General features: G+C 47.8%; 1 protein-coding gene across 2 annotated transcripts in view; it reads right to left on the reverse strand.

The window, feature by feature from the left end:
- FLT3 (fms related receptor tyrosine kinase 3) overlaps nt 1-25,927 on the reverse strand; it is a 126,124-nt gene that overhangs the window by 1,426 nt on the left and 98,771 nt on the right. For both annotated transcript variants that reach the window (XM_047876134.1, XM_047876125.1), the window contains exons 11-23: nt 25,251-25,362; nt 24,801-24,979; nt 23,379-23,485; nt 23,159-23,291; nt 22,966-23,070; nt 19,818-19,928; nt 18,408-18,561; nt 15,768-15,850; nt 14,993-15,120; nt 11,445-11,567; nt 8,712-8,823; nt 7,826-7,925; nt 6,993-7,098 (exon numbers count right to left, since the gene is read on the reverse strand). In XM_047876134.1, coding sequence (XP_047732090.1) covers nt 6,993-7,098; nt 7,826-7,925; nt 8,712-8,823; nt 11,445-11,567; nt 14,993-15,120; nt 15,768-15,850; nt 18,408-18,561; nt 19,818-19,928; nt 22,966-23,070; nt 23,159-23,291; nt 23,379-23,485; nt 24,801-24,979; nt 25,251-25,362 — 1,553 coding nt within the window. The remainder of the gene's footprint in view (nt 1-6,992; nt 7,099-7,825; nt 7,926-8,711; nt 8,824-11,444; nt 11,568-14,992; nt 15,121-15,767; nt 15,851-18,407; nt 18,562-19,817; nt 19,929-22,965; nt 23,071-23,158; nt 23,292-23,378; nt 23,486-24,800; nt 24,980-25,250; nt 25,363-25,927) is intronic.

The raw sequence follows: 25,927 nt of genomic DNA on the forward strand, positions 1-25,927 counted from the left end.
TTAAAATCAATGAACCATTTATTTATTTTTGAGAGATGGAGTGCGAGGGGGGGAGGGGCAGAGAGAGAGAGACAGAGAGACAGAGGGAGGGAGAGAAGCCCAAACAATCTCCATGCTCAGCGAGGAGCCGCACATAGGGTTCAATCCCACGACCGCGAGATCATGACCTGAGCCAGCACCAAAAGTTGGACGCTCGGCGGACTGAGCCACCCGGCCGCCCCTAACTAATCTTTCGGTGGACTGGTTATGTAACATAAAACTGCAAAGGTTACACTGGCCTCGTCTGTCTCTGGGATGAACGGGGAAGTGGCATCTCTGGATCCAAGGGGACGCATATTTGAGTGCTGAAACACTCAGGCTGCACCGTCAGCTGTGTTTGGGAACACTATTTTCTCCAGAGCCTTAGGACAAGACAAGGGTTGTCTGTTTTTCACAGTTTGGTAACTGAGCGGACCGCCTCCTACTCTTTAATTTTTTTCTTTCTGGAAAGCAGATCGAGAGAAATATCCTTTTGACCCTGGTCTGCACAATAACACTTTGCCTGTACCTGGAAGGATGAACAGGGATGATATGTGTTTTTTGGAAAGCAGCAGTTGGTCATGACCTGTTGAACCAAATGTACATCTCGGGCGTTGGATATCTAACCCTCCGAGCGAGGCTGTGACAGAAACACCGGGGATGCTTCAGACCCAACCTGTATTCATGATCTTTCATCCCCAAACCTTCCCTGCTTCCTGTGTTTGCAATTCCACTTGGCGCACTGCCAGTCCCGTGATCCAGAAGTTCCGGAACCATCTCCTCGAGCTCGCTGTGCTCCCAGAGCCAGTCAGTCCGTCCCTGGGGCGCGTTCGGGTATATTACTGCTTTTCATGTCTTCCTTTTCCATTTCTTTCATGGATTTTTATTTACGTAATTGGTCTAACTGACGTATAAGTGACACACAATGTTACATCAGCTTCAGGTGTACAACATAGTGATTCCACGAGTCTGTATGTCACCGTGTTCACCAGAGCGTGGCTGCCTTCTATCACCATACACTTTTTGTTACACTACCACTGACTTATTCCCTATGCTGTACCTTTCATCCTGGTGACTTAGTCATTATACCCGGAAGCCTGTACCTCCTTCACCCCTGTAAGCGATTTTTTAAATGAATTTTTAATGGCACAAGTAATCCGTAAGTACATTCTCCTTATAAAAATTTTGAAACCCCAGCTTTCCAAGTGCATCCGTGGAAAGAGGTGCGTAAGGTTTTCTTACACTTTTGAAAATGGTGTCCCATTAAGCGACCGACTTCGGCTCAGGTCATGATCTCGCGGTTTGTGAGTTCGAGCCCCGCATCGGGCTCTGGGCTGAGAGCTCGGAGCCCCGAGCCTGCTTCGGATTCCGTGTCTCCCTCTCTCTCTGACCCTCCCCCACTCACACTCTGTCTCTGTCTGTCTCCCTCTCGAGAATAAACATTAAAATAAACATTTTTTAAAAAAAGAAGAAAAGAAAAGAAAATGGTGTCCCTATCCATAATTACGTTCTTTTTATCCTGAATCTTATTTGTGCTGTCTCTTCTTTCTTAATTGCTCTCTTCACAGTGTGTTTTAGTGGTATATTTGTACACTGTGTTAATATACAATATTAATATACAGTGTCAACCACTTCCAGACTGTTGTATTCAACCCCTAAGTCTGACCCTTACTGTGTGACCTTGGGCAAATTACTGAACCTCTCTGTATCTCTGTTTACTGATCTGCAAAAGAGGTAATGGTTGAACTTACTTCGTGAGCCTGAAATGAGAATTAAATGTATTATTATGGGTAACATGTTAGGAAGTGTACATGACACCAAAAATGGGAGCAATTAAATTATTAGTTCAAAAACAACTTTTGGCTTTCCTGACCATCACTATTATTTTGTTTTGGGGGCTACTCTCAGTTTAATGAATTCTGCCTGTATCAATATTAGTTCTTTTTTTGTTTTTAATATTTGTTTATTTTTGAGAGAAAGACAGAGAGCGAGCAGGGGAGGGACACAGAGAGAGAGGGAGACACAGAACCCGAAGCAGGCTCTAGGCTCCGACCAGTCAGCACAGAGCCCGATGCGGGGCTCGAACCCATGAACTGAGAGATCATGACCTGAGCCGAAGACAGATGTTTAACCGCCTGAGCCACCCAGGTGCCCCTCTATTAGTTCTGTTCTGCTGCTTTGTTCTTTCTCTTCTTCCTCTCTGTCTCCTCATACATTGCTGTTCGGTTTTTTTTTTTTTCTTAGTTTCTTGAGTTGAAAGTTGAAGTCATTCATTTTCATTCTTTTTTGTTTTCTAACAAATGAATTTAGAATTATAAACGTGGCTGGCTCCTACAGGTTTTAATAAGCGGGGTCTATTTTTATTTCTTTTTCCTTCCTCCTCCTTCTTGTGAACCAAAGACTTCTGTAAGCAGGGATTTTCATCTCTGACGTCAGATGTTGGGGCCTTTTTGGTTGTTCTTGGCGATGTCCCATTCCACTGCACTGAGGTCAGTTAATGTGCCTGTATGATGACAGGCACATTTATTTTGAAATTCTCTTTCCTAAGTGGACTTACGAATCCTGCTTTTTTGTGTTTTTTTTTTTTCTATTTCCATGAATGTTCTTTGTTTCTCTCTCCCCTGCTTTGTTGGGTTGATCAAGTTTTCTATGGTCCTTTTTTATTTCTACGCTACACCTGAGATTATAATTGTTTGTTTGTTTGTTTATTTGTTTATTGAGAGAGAGACAGGGAGCAAGCAGGGGAGGGGCAGAGAGAAAGAGGGAGACACAGAATCCGAAGCAGGCTCCAGGCTCCGAGCTGTCAGCACAGAGCCTGATGTGGGGCTTGAACTTACTGACGAGCGGTGAGATCATGACCTGAGCCCAAAGTCGGACGCTTAACCTACTGAGCCACCCAGGCGCCCCACACCTGAGATTATAAACTATATTTTTATTTCTACACTACACCTGAGATATATTATATTCTCTTTTAACGGTGGTTAGACTCACATTTTTAACACTTGCTTTATTCTTACGTGTACTTAACAGTGTGGCTGCCCCCACTGTGGAACCACTGCAAGATCCTACCAGACCTCTCCCTGCCCATTAGGGAAGCACGTGTCCTTATCCTTTCAAAGAGTCCTCTGTCGTGGGTCTTCTCCCTTCAGTCCTGACTGCTTTCATCATCCCAGGCGTTTTCCACCGTTCCCGGTCCACAGAGATCACCTTCTGGCTTTCAAAGGCAATTATGGCCTCACTTCTTTAAAAATATATAACAGGGGCGCCTGGGTGGCTCAGTGGGTTAAGTGTCTGTCTTCGGCTCAGGTTGTGATATCGTGGTTCATGAGTTTGAGCCCCGCATCGGGACCTGTGCTGACGGCTCGGAGCCTGGAGCCTGCTTGGGATTCTGAGTCTCTCTCACTTCCTGCCCTGCCCCGTTCATGCTCTGTCTGTCCCTCTCTCTCTCTCAAAAATTAACATTAAAATTTTTTTTGATACATAAAATAAAAAGTAATAAAAATATGTAGTGTATGTATCTATATTTTAATATTTATATTAAATATTTGTATTTGTATTACAATATACAAATTTGTACTACAAATACAAATTTGTATTACAAATAGAAATCCTTTATATTTGTATTATATTTATTTGCAATACATTATATATGATACATTTATAATATATTTCTATATTATATTATATATCCTATAATTTGTGGGCACTGATATGAAAGGAGAGGTGATGTGAGTTCAGGCCCCTTTCTTGAAACAGGAGCCGTGTGTCCCTCTCCTCTGCACCCCTCCCCCCTGCCGCGGTCCAGTTCACTCCCTCCTTTGCTCACCTCTGCTGCCACAGTCACCTCTTAACGGATGTCCTTCCTCGTGCTGTTTCGCTTTTGCCTCCCCAAACTTGCTTTTACGCTTCCTTTCTTCCAGATATCGTTGCTTAGCCCTTCCTATACGCCAAGCACTGGGTATGTCACAGCGAACAAAACAGACGGGGCCTCTAACGTACCCTCATGCTGTGAGTGTCTCCTGCCTGTGGGACCACACAGGTGATGTGAAGATGAACAGTGCGTGTCCTTGACCTCGTGAGCCAAGTCTAGTGATGGGAAAGCAAAAGTATCACACAACACTGAGTCTCAGAGTGTCACATAGTGTTACGGGGACTCAGAAGAAGGACCCTGAAATCTGACCGGAGAAGTTACAGGGGGGTCTTTGGAGACGAGGGAGTAGCTTGATCTGGCTCCTTTTTAAAAAAAAAAAAAAAAAACGGATGTATAAGGGACATGTAACACTGGATTAGCTTCAGGCGTACGACACGATTCGTCTCTGGGTATCTATTGCGAGAGGGTCACCACCATAAGCCCGGTTAACATCTGTCACACACGTAGCGATCTGGGCTTCGAGACAAATCTTGAAGCATGTCTGTCCATTCTGCAAATCCTCTGCTCCCCGGGCTTCTAGACTGGAGCCCACTGCACCAGCCGGGGGTGAGAGGCTCCCCACGGTGGCTGGGCGGATGAATGTCTCCCTGGCAGGGACACTATTTTGTCATTTACCTAAAGGAGCTACAGCTGGCCATCAGTGGCTCTGAGACGGGTAGGGAAAAGAACTTTCCATCACAGAGGGTCAGGGGGCAGAGAGGAAGAGAACGGGGGGGGGGGGGGGGGGGGGAGAAGTTGAAGGGATGTACCTGAGCTTGGATACCCTCAGCTGAGTCATCGTCCGTGGACACCCTGCCATTCAACAATCCCTGATATGTCGAAGGCCCCCGAACAGAGGGAGAGGGATTTGGACGTCCTGGGGGCATGGGGACAGAGGACAGCTGCACACCGAGTCCAAGGCGGTCCTGAACAAAGCCAAGGGACGGTTCGGCCGCAGCGGACCCTCCACCCTGGCGCACTACCTTTATAGTCTTGTTTTCCTCCGTGTTCCCCTACTCGCCCTATACTTTAGCCACAACCATTTGTTTTCCATTCGCCTCTCTCACCCGTGAACCTTTACTTCTATCGCTCATCCAGCCTGGAACACTCCACCAACCCCCCATCCCCCAGCAGCCAAAATCCTACTCATTCTTCCCAAAATTCTAGCGCAAATAAGACCACTGTGGACCCAAAGCCAGCTCCCCAGCCAGTGAAAATTACTTGGTGCTTCCCCTTTGCCTCAACAGCTCCTTTCTTGTTTTCTCTCCACGATTCTTCTTTCAGTTTCTCTAATAGCGTCATTAACTATTTCCGGGTCATCTACTCGATAGCCCTGAGGCCTTCCATCTCCCCCGACTTTCTGGACCTAATTCCCTGACCATATTTTCGTTTCCAAATGTGATTTTTTTTCAGGGGCGCCCGGGAGGCTCAGTCGGTTAAGCGTCCGACCTCGGCTCAGGTCACGATCTCAGGGTTTGTGAGTTCGAACCCCGCGCTGGGCTCGCTGCTGGCTGCGCGGATCCTGCCTCGGATCCTCTGTTCCCCCCTCTGTCTGCCCCTCCCCTGCTCATGCTCACTCTCTCACCAAAACAACAACAACAACAAAATCCAAAAACAAACAAGCAAACAGACGAATGATCGAATGGGATTCTTCGAACATCCTGCCAGGAGGACAGGCCACACACGACCTATACCCAGGTCTCTGGAGAGGCCACAGAATTGAAAACGGACTCAGTAATTTAGAAAAAGAGCACAGACAATCCATTTAAAGAGTCAGGTGCCGGGGCGCCTGGGTGGCGCAGTCGGTTAGGCGTCCAACTTCAGCCAGGTCACGATCTCGCGGTCTGCGAGTTCGAGCCCCGCGTCGGGCTCTGGGCTGATGGCTCAGAGCCTGGAGCCTGTTTCCGGTTCTGTGTCTCCCTCTCTCTCTGCCCCTCCCCCGTTCATGCTCTGTCTCTCTCTGTCCCAAAAATAAATAAACGTTGAAAAAAAAAAAAAAGAGTCAGGTGCCTATGTAGCTAACATTTATTAACTACCAAGTGCCTGCTGTGTGGGAAGTCTTTGCACATACATCAGTTTATTTACTCTTTAGAGCTCCCCAAAGTAAGATCTGTTAGTCCCGTATTTCAGACACGGAAACTGAGAGCCAACAAAAGATTGACTTAATCGAGGCCTGTAAGATGTAAATGACGGAGCCAAGATTTGAACCTGGGTACTGGAGGTTCAAGGTCCCATCCTTTGTCCACGGCCTCTAGAGGATGGTTCCGTTCACTACACCAGGTTGTATTACTGGGGAGAAGAGTTAGCAGAGGGATTCCAAGTTCACAGCGCTCAAGGATCACCCGGCGTGACAACCCATTTTACAGGTGAGAAAAGTAAGACCCAGAGGAACGATTTGCCGTAATGCACACAGCAATGAGGAGACCGCATGGTAGGACTGGGATTCGACTCTCAGGACTGCAGGGCAATGTTCTCTCCACAATACTGTATTACATGACTGAGTCGTGCGATTACTCCATGCTAACGGTCGGCGGTGGGGCGGGGGGCGGTGGAGGGGGTGCTCAGGGATTCAGTTTTATTTGGTTGTCTAGTCCTGTGCACTGGACATTTAATTTCTCAATTGGCCGAAACCTTTAGGGAGAGCTCCCCCCCTCCCCCCCGCAAAAAAAAAAAAAAAAACCCAGTTACCAATAAATATATCTCACCCCATACAACTTTTAAAGGGCAAACGAGACAAATCGTGGTGAGAAAGACCACGTGGTATCCTTGGGTCTCGGGAAGCCAGCGTGTGTTCTGAGTTATCGCTTTCCTTTCTAAGGACGCCTTTTCAAGTTTACTTGTTCAGAGAGAGACAGCACGAGTCGGGGAGGGGCAGAGAGAGAGGGAGGGAGAGGGAATCCCAAGCAGGCTCCGCGCTGCCAGCACAGAGCCCGACGCGGGGCTCGAACTCCCAAACTCGGGAGGTCACCACCTGAGCCGAAACCAAGAGCTGGCCGCCCGACCAGCTGAGCCCCCCGGGGGACCCCTCCAGCATCGCCTTTTCAAGCAGGGTGCTGCTACCTACCGCTTCTTCTGCGTCGGCCAGCTGACATCCTAAAAACGAGGTCAGGTTGGGGAAGGACGGCCGTTTCCTCGAGTCAAAAGCCCAGCACGATTGCATTATAAAGTATCTGTAAAAGCAAGAGGAGGAGGAGAAAGGAGAGGAAAGCTGAACCAAGGGAAGCGGAGGCCCCGTACAGCTGCTCAGCTGCGGCCTGGTTGTTTTGCGGCACGGGCTCTACTAGATTTTCAACTCCCACCGGAAAGGGCAAATTAGATGAGGGACAGAAATGCGTTTTAAAAATTACGACGTGGGGCGCCTGGGGGGCTCGGTTGCTTAAGCGTCCGACTTCGGCTCAGGTCATGATCTCGCGGTCCGTGGGTTCGGGCCCCGCGTCGGGCTCTGGGCCAACAGCTCGGAGCCTGGAGCCTGTTTCAGATTCTGTGTCTCCCTCTCTCTCTGCCCCTCCCCCGTTCATTCTCGGTCTCAAAAATAAATAAACGTTAAAAAAAAATTAAAAAAATAAAAAATAAAAACTACGACGTGGCCCAGAAGTCGGGAGATGGGAGTTGGATCACCCCCAGGGATCCCTCAAGCAAAGGAACTGAAGCCCCTAATTCATAGTATGTTAGGGCAGGAAGGTTCAGTTTTGTTCAGGAAGCCCCGCCCCCCACCCCCAAGAAAAGGATTAGAGTTTCCTTTTCTTTCCCTTTTTTTTTTTTTTTTTAAAGAGGAATCATATGCATTTTGCATTAAGGAGTGTTGCGCGCTTTTTTTTTTTTTTGGGTCATGCATTCGGAACGAGAGAGACTGTAAATTCCCGATTTCGGCCACCTTGCCCTCTGATGTGAACTTACATTTCCTCTGTAGCATAAAATGGCTGGTCCATCTTAAATCCACTCTGAATGAGTTTATAGAAGTTAGCGTCGACCGGAATGCCAGGGTACGGATTGACACCTGAGGAAAACGTTAGGGCGGAGAAACCATCTCATTTGTTTCTTCATTCACTCAACAACGAACAAGCATGGACCGAGCGCTCCCATGGGCCCCACACTGCTTGGCGTGAGGCCGTGGGCGGGGAGAGTCAGGACTTCTGCCCTCCAGCCGGTGGCTACAGGCCGGTGGGGGTAGACAGACCTACAGACACCACAAATAAAGCACGAAATGGGGGCGCCCGGGTGGCTCAGTGCGTTAATCATCCAGCTTTGGCTCAGGTGATGATCTCGCGGTTGGTGGGTTCGAGCCCCGCGTTGGGCTCTGTGCCGACAGCTCGGAGCCTGGAGCCTGCTTCGGATCCTGTGTCTCCCTCTCTCTCTGCCCCTCCCCTGCTCATGCTCTGTCTCTCTCTGTCTCTAAATAAACATTAGGAAAAAAAAATTAAAAAAAAAAAAGGGGGCGCCTGGGTGGCTCAGTCGGTTGAGCTTCCGACTTTGACTCAGGCCACCGTCTCGCGGCTCCTGAGTTCGAGCCCCGCATCGGGCTCTGTGCTGATGGCTCAGAGCCCGGAGCCTGCTTCGGATTCTGTGTCTCCCTCTCTCTCTGCCCCTCCCCTGGTTTCTCTCTCTCAAAAATAAATAGACATTAAAAAGAATTTAAAAAAACAAAACGTGAAACGGCACACACTGCATAGAGGTAAGGACGAGCCAGCTCTGGGGAGCATTAGAGGTCACAGGTCATGCACCCTGATTTAGGAATGGGATAGCGTGTGGGGGGCAACGGCTGGCAGCAAACTGCAAAACTTACCAAGTGAGAATATTTCCCAGAGTAATATTCCATATGACCAGACGTCACTCTTTATGGTGTAGACCCCTTCAAATAAGCTTTCGGGAGCCATCCACTTTACAGGGAGACGGGCCTGTGCGGAATCCAAGAGGGGACCGATCAGTGGTGATGGGTGGTGCACGGACTGAACGAGGCGTGTTTCTTTTCTCTTATTAGCCGATAATAAAGTGTATTTTTTTCCTAAAGCCGCTCTTAATCCTTCATTGAGGAGATCATATTGCCCAAGGGGAAGTGTTTCACTTTCAAATCGACATTCTAGTAATAGGCTTAAAAAAAAAAAAATCAACCGGCATCTCTTTAAAACTCCTCGTGAACAAAGGCTTGTGCTTGGAAATGGGTAAGTGTCACAGCAGACACCATGAAGGAGGAACCAGTCAGGTGACCAGAGGTAAGGAGATACTGGTAAATTAGTGGACGACCTTCTTGGAAGGACTTTAGTGGAAATACCACCTACAGGAATGTGGTGAAGGGAGCACACGCCATCACTTCCAGGAATGATACCAGGCTGGCTTCTGTGGCTTTAATAATTTCCAGGAGCACGAGAGGCGGGTTTTGAGTTAGTACAGCCTGGGATGGGAACCAAGACGTAGGGGTGGATAGGTTCCCGGGGTAGAGCTTTTTGTAGTATTTTCTTTCTCGTGAGTTGAGGAGCCCCTCACCACGCATGTTTAACCTGCCCGGTGAAATCAGAGCTCGAAGGGTACTTTGCCGACTCAGTCAGTAGAGCCTGCGCCCTGACCTGGGAGTCACGAGTTCGAGCCCCACATCGCACGTAGAGATTATTAAAGGAAATAACAAAACAAAACAAAACAAAACTGAAGCTCAAGAAAGAAACCCGATTTTAAATCCTGCACAAACCGATGAGCTGGTAAAACCAAACAGGCTGGTCTGGCTAATTTGATTAATTACACGGATTAACCGAGGTGCCACATGAAATTCACCTTCCCACATAAGAGACTGCCAGCTAGTAAGGTTAAAAACTGCACAGCCACACAGAAGCTTTGATCACATTTACGACTTCAGCTCCAACGAGTGAGGTATGGATCTAACATCAGCCTGGATGGTTATTTGATGCTAATGGGAATGCAGTTTAATTTGATTTTTAACGTTTATTGGCCGTTTCCCCCGGACAGGTGCTTTCATGTTGGTTTTATTGGTTTATTCCCACAACAACCTCAGTGAGGGAAGCGTATAATCCTCACGGGAAACGCTGCACGTGTCCCAGCGGTTATGCACAGACTTGGGGCTCAGCCCATCCGTGCTCTAATCCACGTGCTGTGTAATCATGGGCAGAGTTATGTTTCTGGGCCTCAGTTTCCTCACCCCCAAGAGAGATGCTTTGAGGACTAAATGAATATATGTAAAGCACTTAGGATAGTGCTAAGCACACAGTAGGCACTGCGTCAGCACTCGCTGTTATTATCATTTCACAAGTGGGGACAAAAAAGCACCCAGAAATTCCAAAACGTAAGGACAGGGTGCTTAACTCCAGGTGTTGTAATTCTTACAGCCACGTTCTTTCACTGCACAATTTTATCATTTAGTATTTCTAATAGCTCTCTTATAAATAACACATCGGGGGGCACTTGGCTGGCTCAGTCAGTAGAGCATGAGACTCTTGATCTCAGGGTTATGAGTTCGAGCCCCACGCTGGGTGTAGAAATTACTTAAAAATAAAATCTTAAATTAAAAAAAAAACACACAACAGGGCGCCTCGGTGGCTCAGTCGGCTGAGCATCCGACCCTTGGTGTCGACTCAGGTCATGATCCCAGGGTCTTGGGATCAAGCCCCACATAGGGCTCAGCGCTGAACCTGAAGCCTGCTGAAGACCGGCTCTCTCCCCCTGCCCCTCTCCCCTGCGCGTTCTCTCTCTAACATAAAAAAATAATAAGCCCACATCTATCCTTAGGGATTTTAAAATTTTTTAATTAATTAATTAATTAATTAAAAAAAATTTTTTTTCAACGTTTATTTATTTTTGGGACAGAGAGAGACAGAGCATGAACGGGGGAGGGGCAGAGAGAGAGGGAGACACAGAATCGGAAACAGGCTCCAGGCTCCGAGCCATCAGCCCAGAGCCCGACGCGGGGCTCGAACTCACGGACCGTGAGGTCGTGACCTGGCTGAAGTCGGACGCTTAACCGACTGCGCCACCCAGGCGCCCCTAATTAATTAATTTTTTAAATTTTTTATATTCAGTCATGTTTTAGGTCTCCCTGTGTGGCAGTCATAAGATGCTAAACATTCACTAGCTAACATTTACGTTCAATGTTGTGCCTTTAAAGATTTTGCATTTAACATTTAATTTATATGTCGTACTTAAAAAAAAAAACGTTTTATGGTAGCTATTGCCAAATCCCGCGATTGGAAACAGGACTCTAGTCACTTTACAGCTCCGGGAACTGTAGGCTCAGGTAACGGGTTTTGTTTAAAGTGTGGCTTGTGCTCCAAGGTACCCGACCTGATCTGCTGTGACAGAGGTGATGCTCCTTTACTTGGCTTTTATTACAGCTGGGATATTCCCTGAAGCTACAGAAAAAGCTGTCAAGCCTAAGAAAGCTAACTGCCGTGAGCAAGCGTTCGGACGTGGCCGTGACTCAAACACGCACCACAGTGAGTGCGGCTGTCTACCGTAACAATGACAAAACACACAGGGACGGCATAAAAAAACGTGTACGAAGTAGCAGCCTCACATTGCCCCGGATAACGTAGTTGGAGTCACTCATGATATCTCGAGCCAGTCCAAAGTCACAGATCTTCACCACTTTCCCGTGGGTCACGAGCACGTTCCTGGCTGCCAGGTCTCTGTGAACACACTATAAAGAATGAAATTGGAGTGTTATTTACTGTGATGCAGATGATCACAGAGTGCAAGCTTTCTTCCAGGTTCAGGGTCGGCGGGAGTTACAGATGACGGGAACGTGGGGTTCACCCGAGTGTCTTCTCTTTCCTGGGCCGCGAGCGGTCATCACGCTTGCTTCGTGGCACTGACTGAACGCGGACGGCCCAGGTCTCCGGTTATTGTGGATGCGGTCATCCGCGCTGCTTATGGAACGTTCCTGGAGGCCAAGGGGCTGGGTTCTTAGGAGAGCAAGGCTGGCTGGGGGTTGTGTCTTGCTATAAACAAAAGACAGTAACAGGGCCCGCTGTTGAGCTCCGGAGGGGATTTTCAGAGAGGGACTTCCAGCACTCTTAACTGCGGGGCGGAGAAAACGACCTCTTTCCTGACCGGTGCTCTCGACAGCGAGAGTACTGGCAAAGAAAATAGTTGGAAGATATGAAAACAATAAGTTTGGGAAGGAGGACTGAAGCGCAGTGGGGAGCCCCTGGGTTGAGAGATGACAAGACAGGAACCCGAGTGGTCCGGCAAGAGAATTAACTCTAAGAAAGAAGGTATTCAAAGGAACAGGGCACTAAGGAGTAAAGGGCCAAAGGGGCTCTCTCTCTTCAACCTTGGAAAAATAAAAGCAAAAACCCAACAGACTCAAATCCCTCTAGCTCTCCTTCCTCCCTAGCCGGTGTTCTGAGAGCACGGTCCTTTGCGCCCATGTCACTACCGGGCCCCTGCAACCTGCCTTCCTCTTCCCCAACGCCTGCCAACTGCTTTGGCCGAGCCCTGCGGTGCACAGCCCAGCCCAGCCCAGCAGAGCTCTGCGCTGACCTTCCAGCGGTAACTGGCCCTGTTCGGCAGCCCCTCCTTCTTCACGACCTTCCTTCTGTGAATCTGGCCCGTTCACTGGCCCCTGGAGGAACCTGTTTCTTCCCACGGCCCCATGCAAGCCTGCTCTCATTCCCCAGCGCTGCCCCCTCTCGGTCCACATCCCCCCACCCCCCAGCCGCTTCGTCCAAACCTAGGGAGGCAACCGCCATCACCCAAACCTCAATTTCCAACCCAAACATGTCTCTTCTTTTTCTTTAACATTTTTTTAACATTTATTCATTATTGAGACAGAGACAGAGACAGAGCATGAGCAGGGGAGGGGCAGAGAGAGGGGGAGACACAGAATCCGAAGCGGGCTCCAGGTTCCGAGCTGTCAGCATAGAGCCCGACGCAGGGCTCGAACTCACACACTGTGAGATCATGACCGGAGCCGAAGTCGGACGCCCAACTGATTGAGCCACCCAGGCGCCCCCCCAAACATTTCTCTTGAGCTTCAGATAGGGATAGGCAAAAATCTACTGGGTCAGGACCCTACTTTGCTGCCCAAGAGACCTCACTATGCCACACATTCAACTCATGACCTTTCTCAGTGGACTTCCTCCTGATTTCATGTTCCCTGCCCGATCCCATGTTCCCTGCTGGTTTTCCTTTGCCTCAAACATCTCCTCTAGCCCAAGCCTGGGCTCCTTCCACAAGCTTTTCCTGCACCGCCTCCCCTCCCCCCGGGTCTGACTTGCCTGTGCCTCGCCTGGGTCCCCAGGACTTACTGGAACGTGAATATTTACCACACTCCAGTGTCATCTTCGATTTGCACGTCTGCTTGTCTCTTTCTCCCCTGTCAGGGATAAGAGCTGACTCTATTTCAGCACCTAGCACGGTGCCCCAGGGCTCAAGTAACGTTTGATGGGGTCACGGAACCTACGGGGAAACTGAGGAGCAACCAGAGACGGAGGGAGAAAGGACAGACCGATGCAGAGGAGAGGGCCTGAAGTGAAAACAACGGGACAGGGTCTAAGAAAGTGGACAGTCCTCAGAAAATTCTTATTATAACAAGCCCAGAGGGGGAAAAAAGCAGTGCCCCTTGACCTCCAGTTGTGAGAAGTTTGAGTATTTACTTAAGGACAGGCAATCAAGCTAGATGCCCTCCAAGGTCCACAAAGACACGGAAGCCCTACTGTGGCCGCGTAGGTGGACTACAAATAAAGCAACTATCCGTACTCTTGAGACAAGGGGAGTCCAACAGCCAATGGGGAAGATGAAGAGAAGAACGGGCCTCAGAGAGGAGGGGTGGGAAAATATTACAAGATGGGATTTTTTTTTTTTTAAACTATCGAGCAAGGATGCCCACATTTGGAAAAGACGAGCCAAGAAGGTCACGTGCCCTTTCAATACGCATGAGGAAAACAAAACAAAACCCCTGAGCGTCTAACTGGAGTTGCGTTAAACATACAGATTAACTTGGACAGAGCCGACGTTTCTGGTAAACGCAGAGTCTCTCCTACATGAACCCGGTGAAGCTCATTCAGGTCTTCCTCCTGCCATTGAATAATGTCTCACGGGCTTATTCACGGGGATCTTGCAGATTTCTGGTTCTGCTTATCTCAAGGTGCTTCACAGGTTTGGTTACTATTATGAAGACCACTTTTTCCTGGTCTTCAAAGCTGTAGATTTATTTCACGTTAATCTTTTTAAAACTGAGATAGACTCGACCTATAACATCTTATTACAGCAAGTACTTTTTTGAAGCATAATTCATTGTCAAGTTGTCTAACATACAGTAGGTAAACTGTGCTCTTGGTTTTTGGGGTAGGTTCCCGTGGTTCGTCGCTTACGTACGAGCGCCCTCCTCAGGGCCCATCACCCACTCTCCCCTCTTCCCCACAGCCCCAGAAAGTAATTTTTTTAAAGAAAAAACTACAGTTGAAAGCCTTCTCTCCAAATTCAGGGCTAGAGGAGGCGGCTTTCATCTGCTTACAGGCAGGAGACATTTGAAATGTCAGAGAACAGGACTGAAAGCCGGTTACAGAAAGAATGCAAAGTGGAGATAGAAACCGTGGTTTGTGGCAGGATCCACGGCCTGGATCTGGGATTAGCGGCAGAGGAAGCCGGGAGGGCCCAGGAACGGTGCTGGCCCGCAGCAGGGCGCTGCAGAGAAGGCAAAGGCGGAGGTGGGCAGGGCGGGGGACGGGCTGGCCCCACAAGCACGGTGCATGGTATTTGAGCCTCCAGTTACCCAGGGCCAAATGCCTGAACAACCTGAACTGACCGTCCAAGGAAGGACTGACTCTGTACACCTCGCTTTGACCGCCTATCTGGAAGTTTCAGGGGACTTTGGACAGCCTGGGAGGGCTGCGATAACCATTATCTAATAAGGGATCCCGGGGCCTTCATAACTGTAATTCGTCAAGAGCTGGTGGGAAGAAGCATCTAGGCGGCTCCAACAGTGAAGGGTGTGGTGGTTGGGGGTGGGGAGGGGCGAGACTTTAAGGGATACGAGTTAAAACAAACCAGAAAAGGGAAAGCACATCTCGTTTCCCAGATTATCTTGCTGTGTTAGTTTCTTCTTCACAAGGCGCTTACCGACTTAAATTCCAGAAATTCCATTCCCTTGGCAACTTGATAGGCGAAGCAGAGAAGATCTTCAAATGTCAGCACGTTCAAGTCCTCTTCTTCTTCCAGCCTCTTTTGGTTTTCATATTCGATTTCATCTGTAAGACAGAACGGGTCCTCATGTTTTCCAGAGTCTATGAAGTTGTCCCAGTAAAGCTCCACGGGCAGTTATTAAAGTCACAGTGAGCTGGGGCACCCAGACTGCAGAAAGAAGCTATCACCGCACGTCTCTGGTGGCGTTGGGGCTAACCCATCTATGCCAAAAGCTGTACCTCATTTTACTGTTGTTCCATTTAATCCTTCTGCTGGTCCTATGAGAAAAGTATTATTGGGCCTACTTGACAGATGACAAAGTTGTGGCTCAGATGGTGACATAATTCATCCAGTCTTCCAGCCAGGAAGTGAAGGAACCCCAAGGTCAACCCAACTTCTGTCTGACTCCAGAACTCATCATTTTTCCACTTATCAGTACTCGGTGGCCCTAATAAATGTATGACTTTAAAAAGAACCACCTGACCAAATAAGACGGCCCTCAGTGTTTATTAGCTGCATAACGACGTAAAATGCACAATATACGAACCATTGGCTTTTCACCACCTTTAGAGCAAATATGCACTCATAAGGCCTACAAATGACACTAGCAAAGAAAATCGTGTTTCGCGTTTACAAACTTTTAAAAAATAGCTAACAGAATTCCTGTATCCATTTCTGTTGTAAGGTGCTACTAATTAGAATAAAATATTACCTTCAGATTGAAATGAGTTCCCGTTGAACCCTGAGATGTGATCCAAGTCCTGGCGTATCTGAACTTCTCTTGAACCAGGCATGCTATTAAAAAAAATTATTTCGTTATTTATGTTCTTCTTCTGAGTAGACATTATATTTTAAAAAAATTACAATTCATCAAAGAAATGAGTTCCAGTTATAAATGGGCTTTTAAACAAAAAGCACAGGGGCGCCTGGGTGGCGCAGTCGGTTAAGCGTCCGACTTCAGCCAGGTCACGATCTTGAGGTCCGTGGGTTCGAGCCCCGCGTCAGGCTCTGGGCTGATGGCTCAGAGCCTGGAGCCTGTTTCTGATTCTGTGTCTCCCTTTCTCTCTGCCCCTCCCCCGTTCATGCTCTGTCTCTCTCTGTCCCAAAAATAAATAAACGTTGAAAAAAAAAATTTAAACAAAAAGCACAGCATCTATTGGTCCATTTTTCACGCATGTGGGCATTAAAAACACGTGTGGAATTAATTGGGCTTGCCAAGTCTCACTAGGAGAGGAGTGATCCCCACTCTCTGTGTAACGTCCTTACAGTTCAAAGAGGACCTCATTCCGTCCTTGCCACAACGCGACAAGCTGGGTGTGAGAGGCACATTTCACAAAAGACTTGGTGAGATAAATGTGATTTGCTGAAATCACGAAGCTCACAAAACGTACAATTAGGACTCGGGCCTCTTCTGTTTCTAAAAGCTCACTTTCCCTGGGGTGCCTGGGTGGCTCAGTCGGTTGAGCGTCCGACTTCAGCTCAGGTCATGATCTCGCGGTTCGTGGGTTTGAGCCCCGCGCCGGGCTCTGTGCTGACAGCTCGGAGCCTGGAGCCTGCTTTGGAGTCTGTGTCTCCTTCTCTCTCTGCCCCTCCCCTGCTCATGCTTTGTCTCACTCTGCTTCTCAAAAATAAATAAATGTGGGGCGCCTGGGTGGCGCAGTCGGTTAAGCGTCCGATTTCAGCCAGGTCACGATCTCGCGGTCCGTGAGTTCGAGCCCCGCGTCAGGCTCTGGGCTGATGGCTCAGAGCCTGGAGCCTGCTTCCGGTTCTGTGTCTCCCTCTCTCTCTGCCCCTCCCCCATTCATGCTCTGTCTCTCTCTGTCTCAAAAATAAATAAAACGTTAAAAAAAAATTTAAAAAAAATAAATAAATGTAAAAAAAAAATTTTAAAGCTCACTTTCCCTACAAAAACTCATGTAATACGGATTTTCCATAAAGACTTCTAAGTGTTTTACCATCCTTCTGTCCTCAAGCTGGTCTTTGTAAATAAAGCTCATTTCCCTTTCCCGTGAAATTAATAAATAGTAACATCGATCATCTCTTTTATGGTTATAATGTAAAATTCTTCACCGAGGAATTCTGTGCGCATTGTATACAAGGATGCCATTTATTCCCGCGTACAATTCCACCCCAATTTACAATTTCCCTATCTCTGGAAAATGGCATCCTTTCAGACCACAAATACCCCTCAATTGCTTCAGTGGATTTAATATCCCAGTGACCAGAATGAATCAAAGGCCCTGTTGAGCAGGATTAGTTGTTACTAACCATGGGGTGCTGATCACACACATCCGACTCACTAAGAGACTCTATTCTAGAATACAGATGACATTATGGAATTTTCTCAGTTTTCGAATATGAACTGAGAGACGAGTGTGGAAGACAAGATTGGGGTGACGGGTATCAATCGGTTAAGGGCAAACGCACAAAGACGCCCCTGGGGACCTCCATGGGGCCTCCCGGCTTTAAGACGCCAGGTCCCCGTCTCAGACCTTAGAAGGCCAAAGGCGTGCACTGAAAGCTACACACTTAGAAATCAAGGCTGGAATCTCAAACGCACCCTCCAAAAGTCGCGCAGTAAAGACAAAAGTCTCTGACGATTGTGCCTTTAGAATAAGGGAGATTCCGCATATGGCAAGGACACAGGAATGCACTGTGGACTGAGGAATCATTCTATGAAGAACGCCTCAGAGAAAGGTGTTACACGATGTTCAAGTAATTAGCAAGAAATTCCCAAGGATGAGGACCAAAGGATCACCAAACTCCTATAGCCCTCGTTTATACACACTACAAGAAATCTCAACAGGACTGAGAATCACACAGGCTCCCCATGGATGGCAGAATATACAACGGGGGGCACAGGGACAAATGTTACCGCTTCTTAATTTTGCCCCCATCACATTACGTCAATTGATCCGTTCTAATTTTTGAAAATCCAATTTTTGAGTTCAGAGCAAAAGGCCCAAGACCTGAACTACTCTCAATGAGTACGTGGAGGGCTTTGGAAAAAGCATTCATTCTTTCAACTGGGATCTACGTGTCATCCAGCAGACGGGAAAGACAGAATAATGCACTCTTCCCAAAACTGAGCCTGGGTCCAGGGGTGTGATTCCGGCACAGGTGGACAGAGACAGCTACAGTCCCTGCACCACGGGAAAGCGAAAGGTCTCATTGTTCCAATCAGCAGAGAAAACTATAGCGAAGATAAGTGGCCTTTCTAGATCTTAGAACCCACAGAGCACACAATGCCGGACTACGGCCTTCGGAGACTGGCCAGCGGGGGGTGTTTAACCATCATATTTTGTCTGTGTTCTATGACATATAATTGTGAAACCTTGACCCCGTCTCTTACCTGGAATTTGGGTATGATTGGAAAGCAGGGTAAAAACTGAAATTGTGCTCCTTGAAAATCTCCGTCCACGTCCTGTGAAATTTTTCTCTCTTATTTCTTAGGTAGTTGAGAAGATCACCATAGCAACAGTATTCAAAAATCAAGTAAACTGGTCCTGAAATAGAGTTTTCATTACAGGCATACAAATACCAAATAACTTTTTCAGATGTCTGTGTGGCAGACAACATAATCTAAGAGAGCCTACTTCTCCCCTGACTTTGGGAGAGTTCAGCTTTGAGCTTATCTCTTCTTCTTTTTTTTTTAAGTTTTTTTTTTTAAAGTAATCTCTATACCCAACGTGGGACTCGAACTCACAACCCCGAGATCAAGTCGCACTTGATCGGCTCCACCGACTGAGCCAGCCAGCACCCTTGAGCTTATCTCTTCCCGTACAATTCAATTCCAGCTTTTTGCTCTAACTCCTTTGGAACGCGGTATCGTCTTGCCTTCTGCGTGGGTGCTGGTTGCACCTGTTGCCTCGTCAATAACTACCGGCCACTTGGATTCTCCAGTTTGCAACTGGGAATAATATGCCAGCTGCACTGTGAGCACTTGGCAAATATATGCCGATTTGCCATTTGCCTGAGGAGGGAGAAATACATCACAAGCATCCTCTCGGATCCATTTTCTCTGTTTCCCATTTTTTGGTCCCAGTCCCAGAAGGAAGGACGCTTGAGCACATCCTTCAGGCGTTTCTTTTCTTTTTTTAATGCTTATTTATTTATTTTGAGAGACAGAGAGAGAAAGCATGTGCAGGGGAGGGGCAGAGAGAAAGGGAGAGAGAGAGAATCCCAAGCAGGCTCCACGCTCAGTGTGGAGCCCGATGCGGGGCTCGATCCCACAAACCGTGAGATCGTGGCCTGAGCCAAAATCGAGAGTTGGACACTTACCCGACGGAGCCACGCACGTGCCTCCCCGTCCTTCGGGTATTTCTAAGCAGGAGTGAATCAGAGCGCGTGCTCCGTTGAATTCTGGGAAAACGAAGTCTGAAAGCCTGCCTTAGCTGTGCTTTATTTGAAGCCACCCAAACAGGGCAGGGGCCAGGCTCTGCGGCCATTCTCGCCACTGCGTTTAGGCCAGTTTCACGGCCGGGGGAGAAGCTCCATCTGAGCAAGGAGAATGAGATACCACAACGTGTACCCGCAGTGCTGTTGCTGTTTTCGAATAGGTGAAAATTATGTGGCGTCTCCCCGTACAGAGAGGCCTTCTCTATACTGACCTATCTGATTTCAGAGGGTTCAACGTCTAATTCCACTTGGGTTTGGGGACCCACACTGTGACTGAGGAAAGAGGAGAAAATGGGAACAGGTGTCCTCTGGGTCTTCAAGCTGAAATATTTTTGATGAGATGTTTTTAGTAGGAACTGATTACCTGACAGCGTGCAGGCCCCCAGCAGATTTACGATGTTCTCATGGTTTCCCAGGTGACTCATCATTTTGAGTTCGGACATGAGAGCCTCTCTTTCGGAACTGTCTGCTTTTTCTGTCAACGGAAAAGCGTACAAAATGTAAGGCTAAAGAAAAATAGGTACTTTAGGTCATTTAATAAACGAAAACTTTCTCCAGTTCGAATTTGCATGAAAAACCGTAATGCGTAAAATGGTCCGCGATTGTTAAGTAATAAGAGCTTGTGTTGAAGGCAGAGTTTCAAAGATTGCGGTATAAAAGTTAAGCCTAATAACGAGCCTTTCCCCTGGACGTTCCTCTACCCACCAAAAATAGAAATCTTTCTAGCGGACCCTCAAAAAACCGAAATACAACAAAACAAAATACATGAAAAAGTTCGGAAGTATGCTGAAGGGAGAAACGTAACTTTTTTTCATTGTTTTGACTCTTGGATTTGTTGGGCATGGAGAGACAGGACAGGAATGTCGGCAAGGGTGGCTGGCTCCAGTTCACGGTCCTCAGGTCTAAAACCTCGTATGTGTCAACAGGTCCAATGGTGAGAAGGTCAAAGAGACCAGTTCCCACTAACCAAGTTCTCGAGAGACTCATTAACTGATCATGAGAGCTACCAAAAAGGCTAGAATGCATCCATTGGACAATGCATTCTCCCCCCTGGAGATAAGTCTAGATAGCTCGGCAAATTATCCTCATAATCTTGCTTAGAAGCATAGCGTAAGGGTAGTTACTGATAAACTCCCAGGTCTCACGTCAATGAGACTGATGTGCCCAGGTTGGTTGGGGCACCCTTGCCCGGGAGGGTGCTGGAGCCCTAGAAGCAGGGGCAGGGTCTTTGGACTTCCCTCTCCAGGTATCAGGCACCAGGCACCCACTCCACTGGTAACACCTTCTTTCTTATAGACGCGGTAACTTTTCTTTACATTCAGTGAAGAGTTGACTAGGTATTTCCAGGTGTCATCGCTTTGTCTTGGGAGACATCCTAGCCTGTATGGTAGCTTTTCCAGAGCACTGATGCCATCCATCTTGATTTAGTGAGCTGTCAGGGTTCTCTCACTGGGAGTGGGAGTGAGATTCTCCACTGTGAGCACTGGGATCCCCTAGTACCTTGTGTCTTCTGTTTCATGTTTTATAGGGATCTGTAGCTTTCAAATCCCCATGGCTTGCCCGTCACGACCAAAATAATATCTTTTATGGTGTGCTTAACTTTGCCAGAGCACTTTCATACCCCGTGACCTGACTTTCATTCATTCTTATCCATTCATTCACTCCTTCACCCCTTCAACAAGTATTTATTGAATGCCTGCTGTGTATGAGGCGATGTGCCAAGCGATGGGGGAAGGAATGATAGCCAAAAGACACAGCCCTGTCTTCTTGGAGGTTAGAGTCTCCTGAAAAAGGGAGACGAGTAAATAAACAATTACAACCCAGTGTGGTAAATGCGAAGTGGCAAATGAATAGAAGGGGGCTGTGGGGTCACCCAAGAGGGACGCCTAACCTAGCCTTGGAGGGGGGTGGAAGGGGACCCCGAATGCCTGAGGTAAGATAAGAGATGACCAGGCGAATTCACAGTGGGAAGGGAGGGAGAACATTCCACACTGAAGTAACAGAACGGGCAAAGATCCAAATAAAAGAAAACACAGCAGAACAGATACAACCCTGGCCCTCACGCGCCTTACGGACCAATGTGGCAGATGAGACATTAATGGAGTAATTGAGCAAATATGTCATCCCCACTGTGATACATTGCATGAGGAAGAAGGCCTACGGAGAGCTAACTTACAGCAAGGAACTTGATCTCTGTGGTGTGAGAGAAGGCTTCTCTGAGGAAGTGATATTTCTGCTGAGATCTAAAGGAGGAGTGGGAGAGAACCACGTGAAAGGGGAAGGGTGGGCAGAGGGATCAGCCTGCACATAGGCCCTGGGATGGGGAGGGAGCACGGTGCTCTGGAGGAACCGAAAGCAGGCAGCCTCCCAGTGAGCGTGAGGTGGGGAGGGTGAGGTGGGGAGGAGGGCAGCCAGACGCTGCAGGGCTGTGGAGACTCCTTCGGGAGCAATCCCGAAGAAGCACCGGGAAGTGCTAAGTGGGGAAACCGGTCTGCTTTGCATTCCATAACCGGCACTTGGGCCTCAACACTGAGAATCCAGAAGGAGCCCGTAGGGCCTGCCTGGAGGGCCGCTGCAGCCATTCTGAAGAGAGAGGTTTGGTCCGGGGTGGTAGGGAGGTGAGAAGAGGGTGGGTTCAAGGAACACGGGGCAGGATACCAGGCAGGGGCAGCCTGTGGGGTGCTAGAACGGACCCGGTTTCAAGGATGCGGCCTCGGTTTCCGGTTTGCCCAACCGTGGGGAAGTCATTGGCCAGTCGTTGGCCCTCGGCACCGATCACTGAGCGGGAGCGTTGATGGAGGGCCACGGTTGGAGGAGTTCAGTTCAAATTAGAGAACCTTTTGAGGTGCTCAGGCATTTGGACATAACCTGAGGCTCAGAAGGGAGAGCAACTGTGAGAACCCTTGGTACCTAGACTAGAGCCATGGCGGGGGGGACACTGAGGTAGCCTGTAGTGAGCATGCACGGTGCAAAGGAAGGAGGCAAGCCTTCATCAACAGTTGGTGGAAGACGAGGAGCCAGCAAAGGACTGTGAGGCAGTCGGACTGGGAGGAGGAAAGAGGCCCGTGAGACTTCGTTTGTTGGAGGTTGCTGATCGCGGCAGCAAAAGCCAACCAGAGGGCTCTTGCTGAGCGGAGGACGCTAGGGGGAGGGATGGCGGGGGAGCCACAAGTGGGAAGTGAGAATGCAGAGGGCTTCAGTTGGTTCTTCTGCCCAGAGTCTGTGTCACAATGTAAGAAACAACATCTGCCCGTAATAACAGTACCCCCTAATATTGAAGCTGGAAACACCTAACAAAGCCAGAAGAGGAAGAAGAGGTGGACTTTTGCATTCGTGACTTGGATTTTAGACTCACGACTTGGTTGACACCAACCCCAGCCCAGTCCCCTCTTAGCCTTGAAAGTGTGGCACGCGGTAACCGTAAAAATGCTGCGGACGAGGAGAAGAGGAGGCGGGAGACGATGCCTCCCATTTTTGCGCACCTTTGTGGGCACCGTTCCACCTTACTGTACCTTTCAGCATTTTGACTGCCACCTGGATTGAGACTCCTGTTTTACTAATTCCGTAAGCTGTCGCATTCATCACTTTTCCAAAAGCACCTGATCCCAGGACCTTCCCTGCAAGATAATGGTGGGCGAGGGCACGTTAGAGACTTTCCGACAGAACGGAAACGCTGTGGAAACGTTTGGACCATTCGATTCTCACCAAATTCTAAGTTTTCTCTTGGAAACTCCCACTTGAGATCGTATTCATATTCTCTGAAGTCAACGTAGAAGTACTCATTATCCAAAGAGCCGGTCACCTGCACCATTTGCAGCTGGCTTTCGTACCTAAATTGCTTCAGAGATGAAAATAATGGGTCCATTAGCAACAGGCAGTTCCTCAGAAATAGGAAACAGGGCTGGATTTTTACCTTCGCGTTTACCTTTTTGTACTTGTGACAGATGAGCATGGTTAGAACAGCGATGAAGGGAAGACAAAGCCCAAGGGTCGCATAGAACAAGATGTTGTCTTGGATGAAAGCAAAGGGCACTGAAAGGAAAGAGAATCACTGAGCAGTGAACTGGATAGAGTGGAAGCTCACTGGAGTTTCGCACATCCTGTTTGAGAAGCCATCCTTTGCAGTCCTTACAAGCACCTGACAAATACTCGCCTCCCCCCCACGGAAAATCGGGCAATGTTCCTGTAAAGGACAAGTTCCCTTCCTAGAAAATTTTGAATGATTTCAATCCCATTCTTAAAGATCACGTACTAGGGTTATACCAACGACATCTATTTAAACCCACAGGATATTCAGGTCAGACATTAAAAGAAAGAAGTTAGGGGGCACCTGGGTGGCTCCATTGGTTAAGTATCTGACTCTTGGTTTCGGCTCAGATCGATCTCACAGTTAGCGAGACTGAGCGCCATGTCGGGCTCGGTGCTGACAGTGCAGAGCCTGCTTGGGATTCTCTCTCCCTCTCTCTCTGCCCCTTCCCCCCATCACGCATTTTCCCTCTTTCTCTCTCAAAATAAATGAATAAACTTTAAGAATAAAATAAAATAAGGGCGCCTGGGTGGCTCAGTCGGTTAGGCGTCTGACTTCAGCCCAGGTCATGATCTCACGGTCTGTGAGTTCGAGCCCGGCATCGGGCTTTGTGCTGACAGCTCAGAGCCCGGAGCCTGCTTTGGATTCTGTGCCCCACCACAACCCCCCCCCCCCACCCCTGCCCACCACCCCTCCTATACTCGTGCTCTGTCTTGCTCTGTCTCTCAAAAATAAATAAGTGTTTAAAAAATGTTTTTGAAGAATAAAAAATAAAATAAAATAAAATAAAATAAAATAAAATAAAATAAAAAAGAAGTTTGTGTTTTCTGTACGAAGGTATCGTATGCATGGGAAGTTAGTTTTGGGATGCTGGTGATTTTACACTATGTGTAGGCAGGCAGGTTTCAGACTTGCTTAGGTTAGAAGGGTTGTAAAAAACAAACTAGAAATTATAAAACAGCAGGCTAAAGGAACATAAAGAGATTCATCAAAAGAGAAAATGGGAGAGACCCCAAATCACTAAATTGGTTTCTCTAGAGTTGGATCTTTTGGTAGATACTTCCTATCCTGGGGGTTTACGGTTCTACCTGCATCACTATAACTCATGAGTCATAATAACGTAAGGAGAAGTCCCTCTGCCCCTAAATTACAAACCAGCCTATGTTCAGTGGGGGATTCTTGCCTGACTCAAAAAAGACTTGTGTCACACCTGAACCTGTACGCTTTTGTAAAATTCCCCAAATAAAAGCCAACAACAGGGACTAACTTCTAGTGGGGAATTCCTGAAGGTGGTTCCTTACAAGAGCACCTGCTGTGTACCTGATGAGTTTAAAAGGATTGTTTCACAAGACGTGCCAAGGGAATTGTATGCACAGCACTTCACCAGGAATCCTTTGACGGCCTCACTCATGTTAAGAGTACTGCTTGATATCCATTGTCCAAACACTTTTCTGTTAGCCGTTTTATTCCAAATTCCTTCTGTGATTTCCTCTGTGCAGCTGAAAAGAAATGGCAGGGAAGTTAGACAGGCGGGGCCTAGCGTCAGATTGGAAGTTAGGGTTTGTCTAGTGAGCTTTAAAAGAGATTTCTTGGTTATAAGTTATCAGAGACAATCTGTGACCATTTAGAATTATAGCTGACTCGGAAGGTAAGCATTTTAAATACTGCATCACTTCTTCTTAAATCGTATTCATGAGCAAGAGTCAGTATGCCAGAGAGAGTATGAGTTTTATGTTCTTCCAACATAAGAGATACCAATGTCCTCATTACTTGGGAGACTTGTCTGAACACTTCTTCCAGATCCAAGATGGTAATGGGTACCCATCAGAGGAGCAAGAAGCCTGACTTGCTGATGATCCCTCGACTACCACCTGAGGTTTCCCTGTAGAGAAGAACATGCAAAATCAGCTCACGTGGTATGGTACTTTCCAGAAATGGCCTCAGCGTTCGCTTCATCTAGGTTGCCCATCTACTCCAAGCAGTTTGTGCTTCTGGGAAGGCGTCTCATACGCAGGATGACTCAAGACCTCTGGTTATTCCCTTTTTTGCCCCTTGTGTGGAACTTTCTGTACAGACAGCCCTACCACCCATGTAAGGCCCCTCCTGTAGACGGCTGAGATGTGCTCATCTCTCTAGCTCCAAGAATCAAAACGATCCTTAGCTTCAGGAGAGAAACATCTATAAAAAGTCCAGTGAAATGTACTCGCATCTTTTTATAGGCCAAAGGAACAAATATTACTAAAACAAATAAATGTCAGGTAATAGGACTTTTAGCTGTTCCTTCACATGACCTTTCAAAGTACCAAAGTCAATAAGAGACCACAAGAAAGTACATTCAGAGAGGACATGGGAGAAGGTATCTTAGCCTCAAAGATGAACACAGAACAATTATCTATCTATCTATCTATCTATCTATCTATCTATCTATCTGTCAACAAAGCCAGTAG

This window comes from Prionailurus viverrinus, chromosome A1 (assembly GCF_022837055.1).
Source record: "Prionailurus viverrinus isolate Anna chromosome A1, UM_Priviv_1.0, whole genome shotgun sequence".
NCBI classification, from domain to species: Eukaryota; Metazoa; Chordata; class Mammalia; order Carnivora; family Felidae; genus Prionailurus; species Prionailurus viverrinus.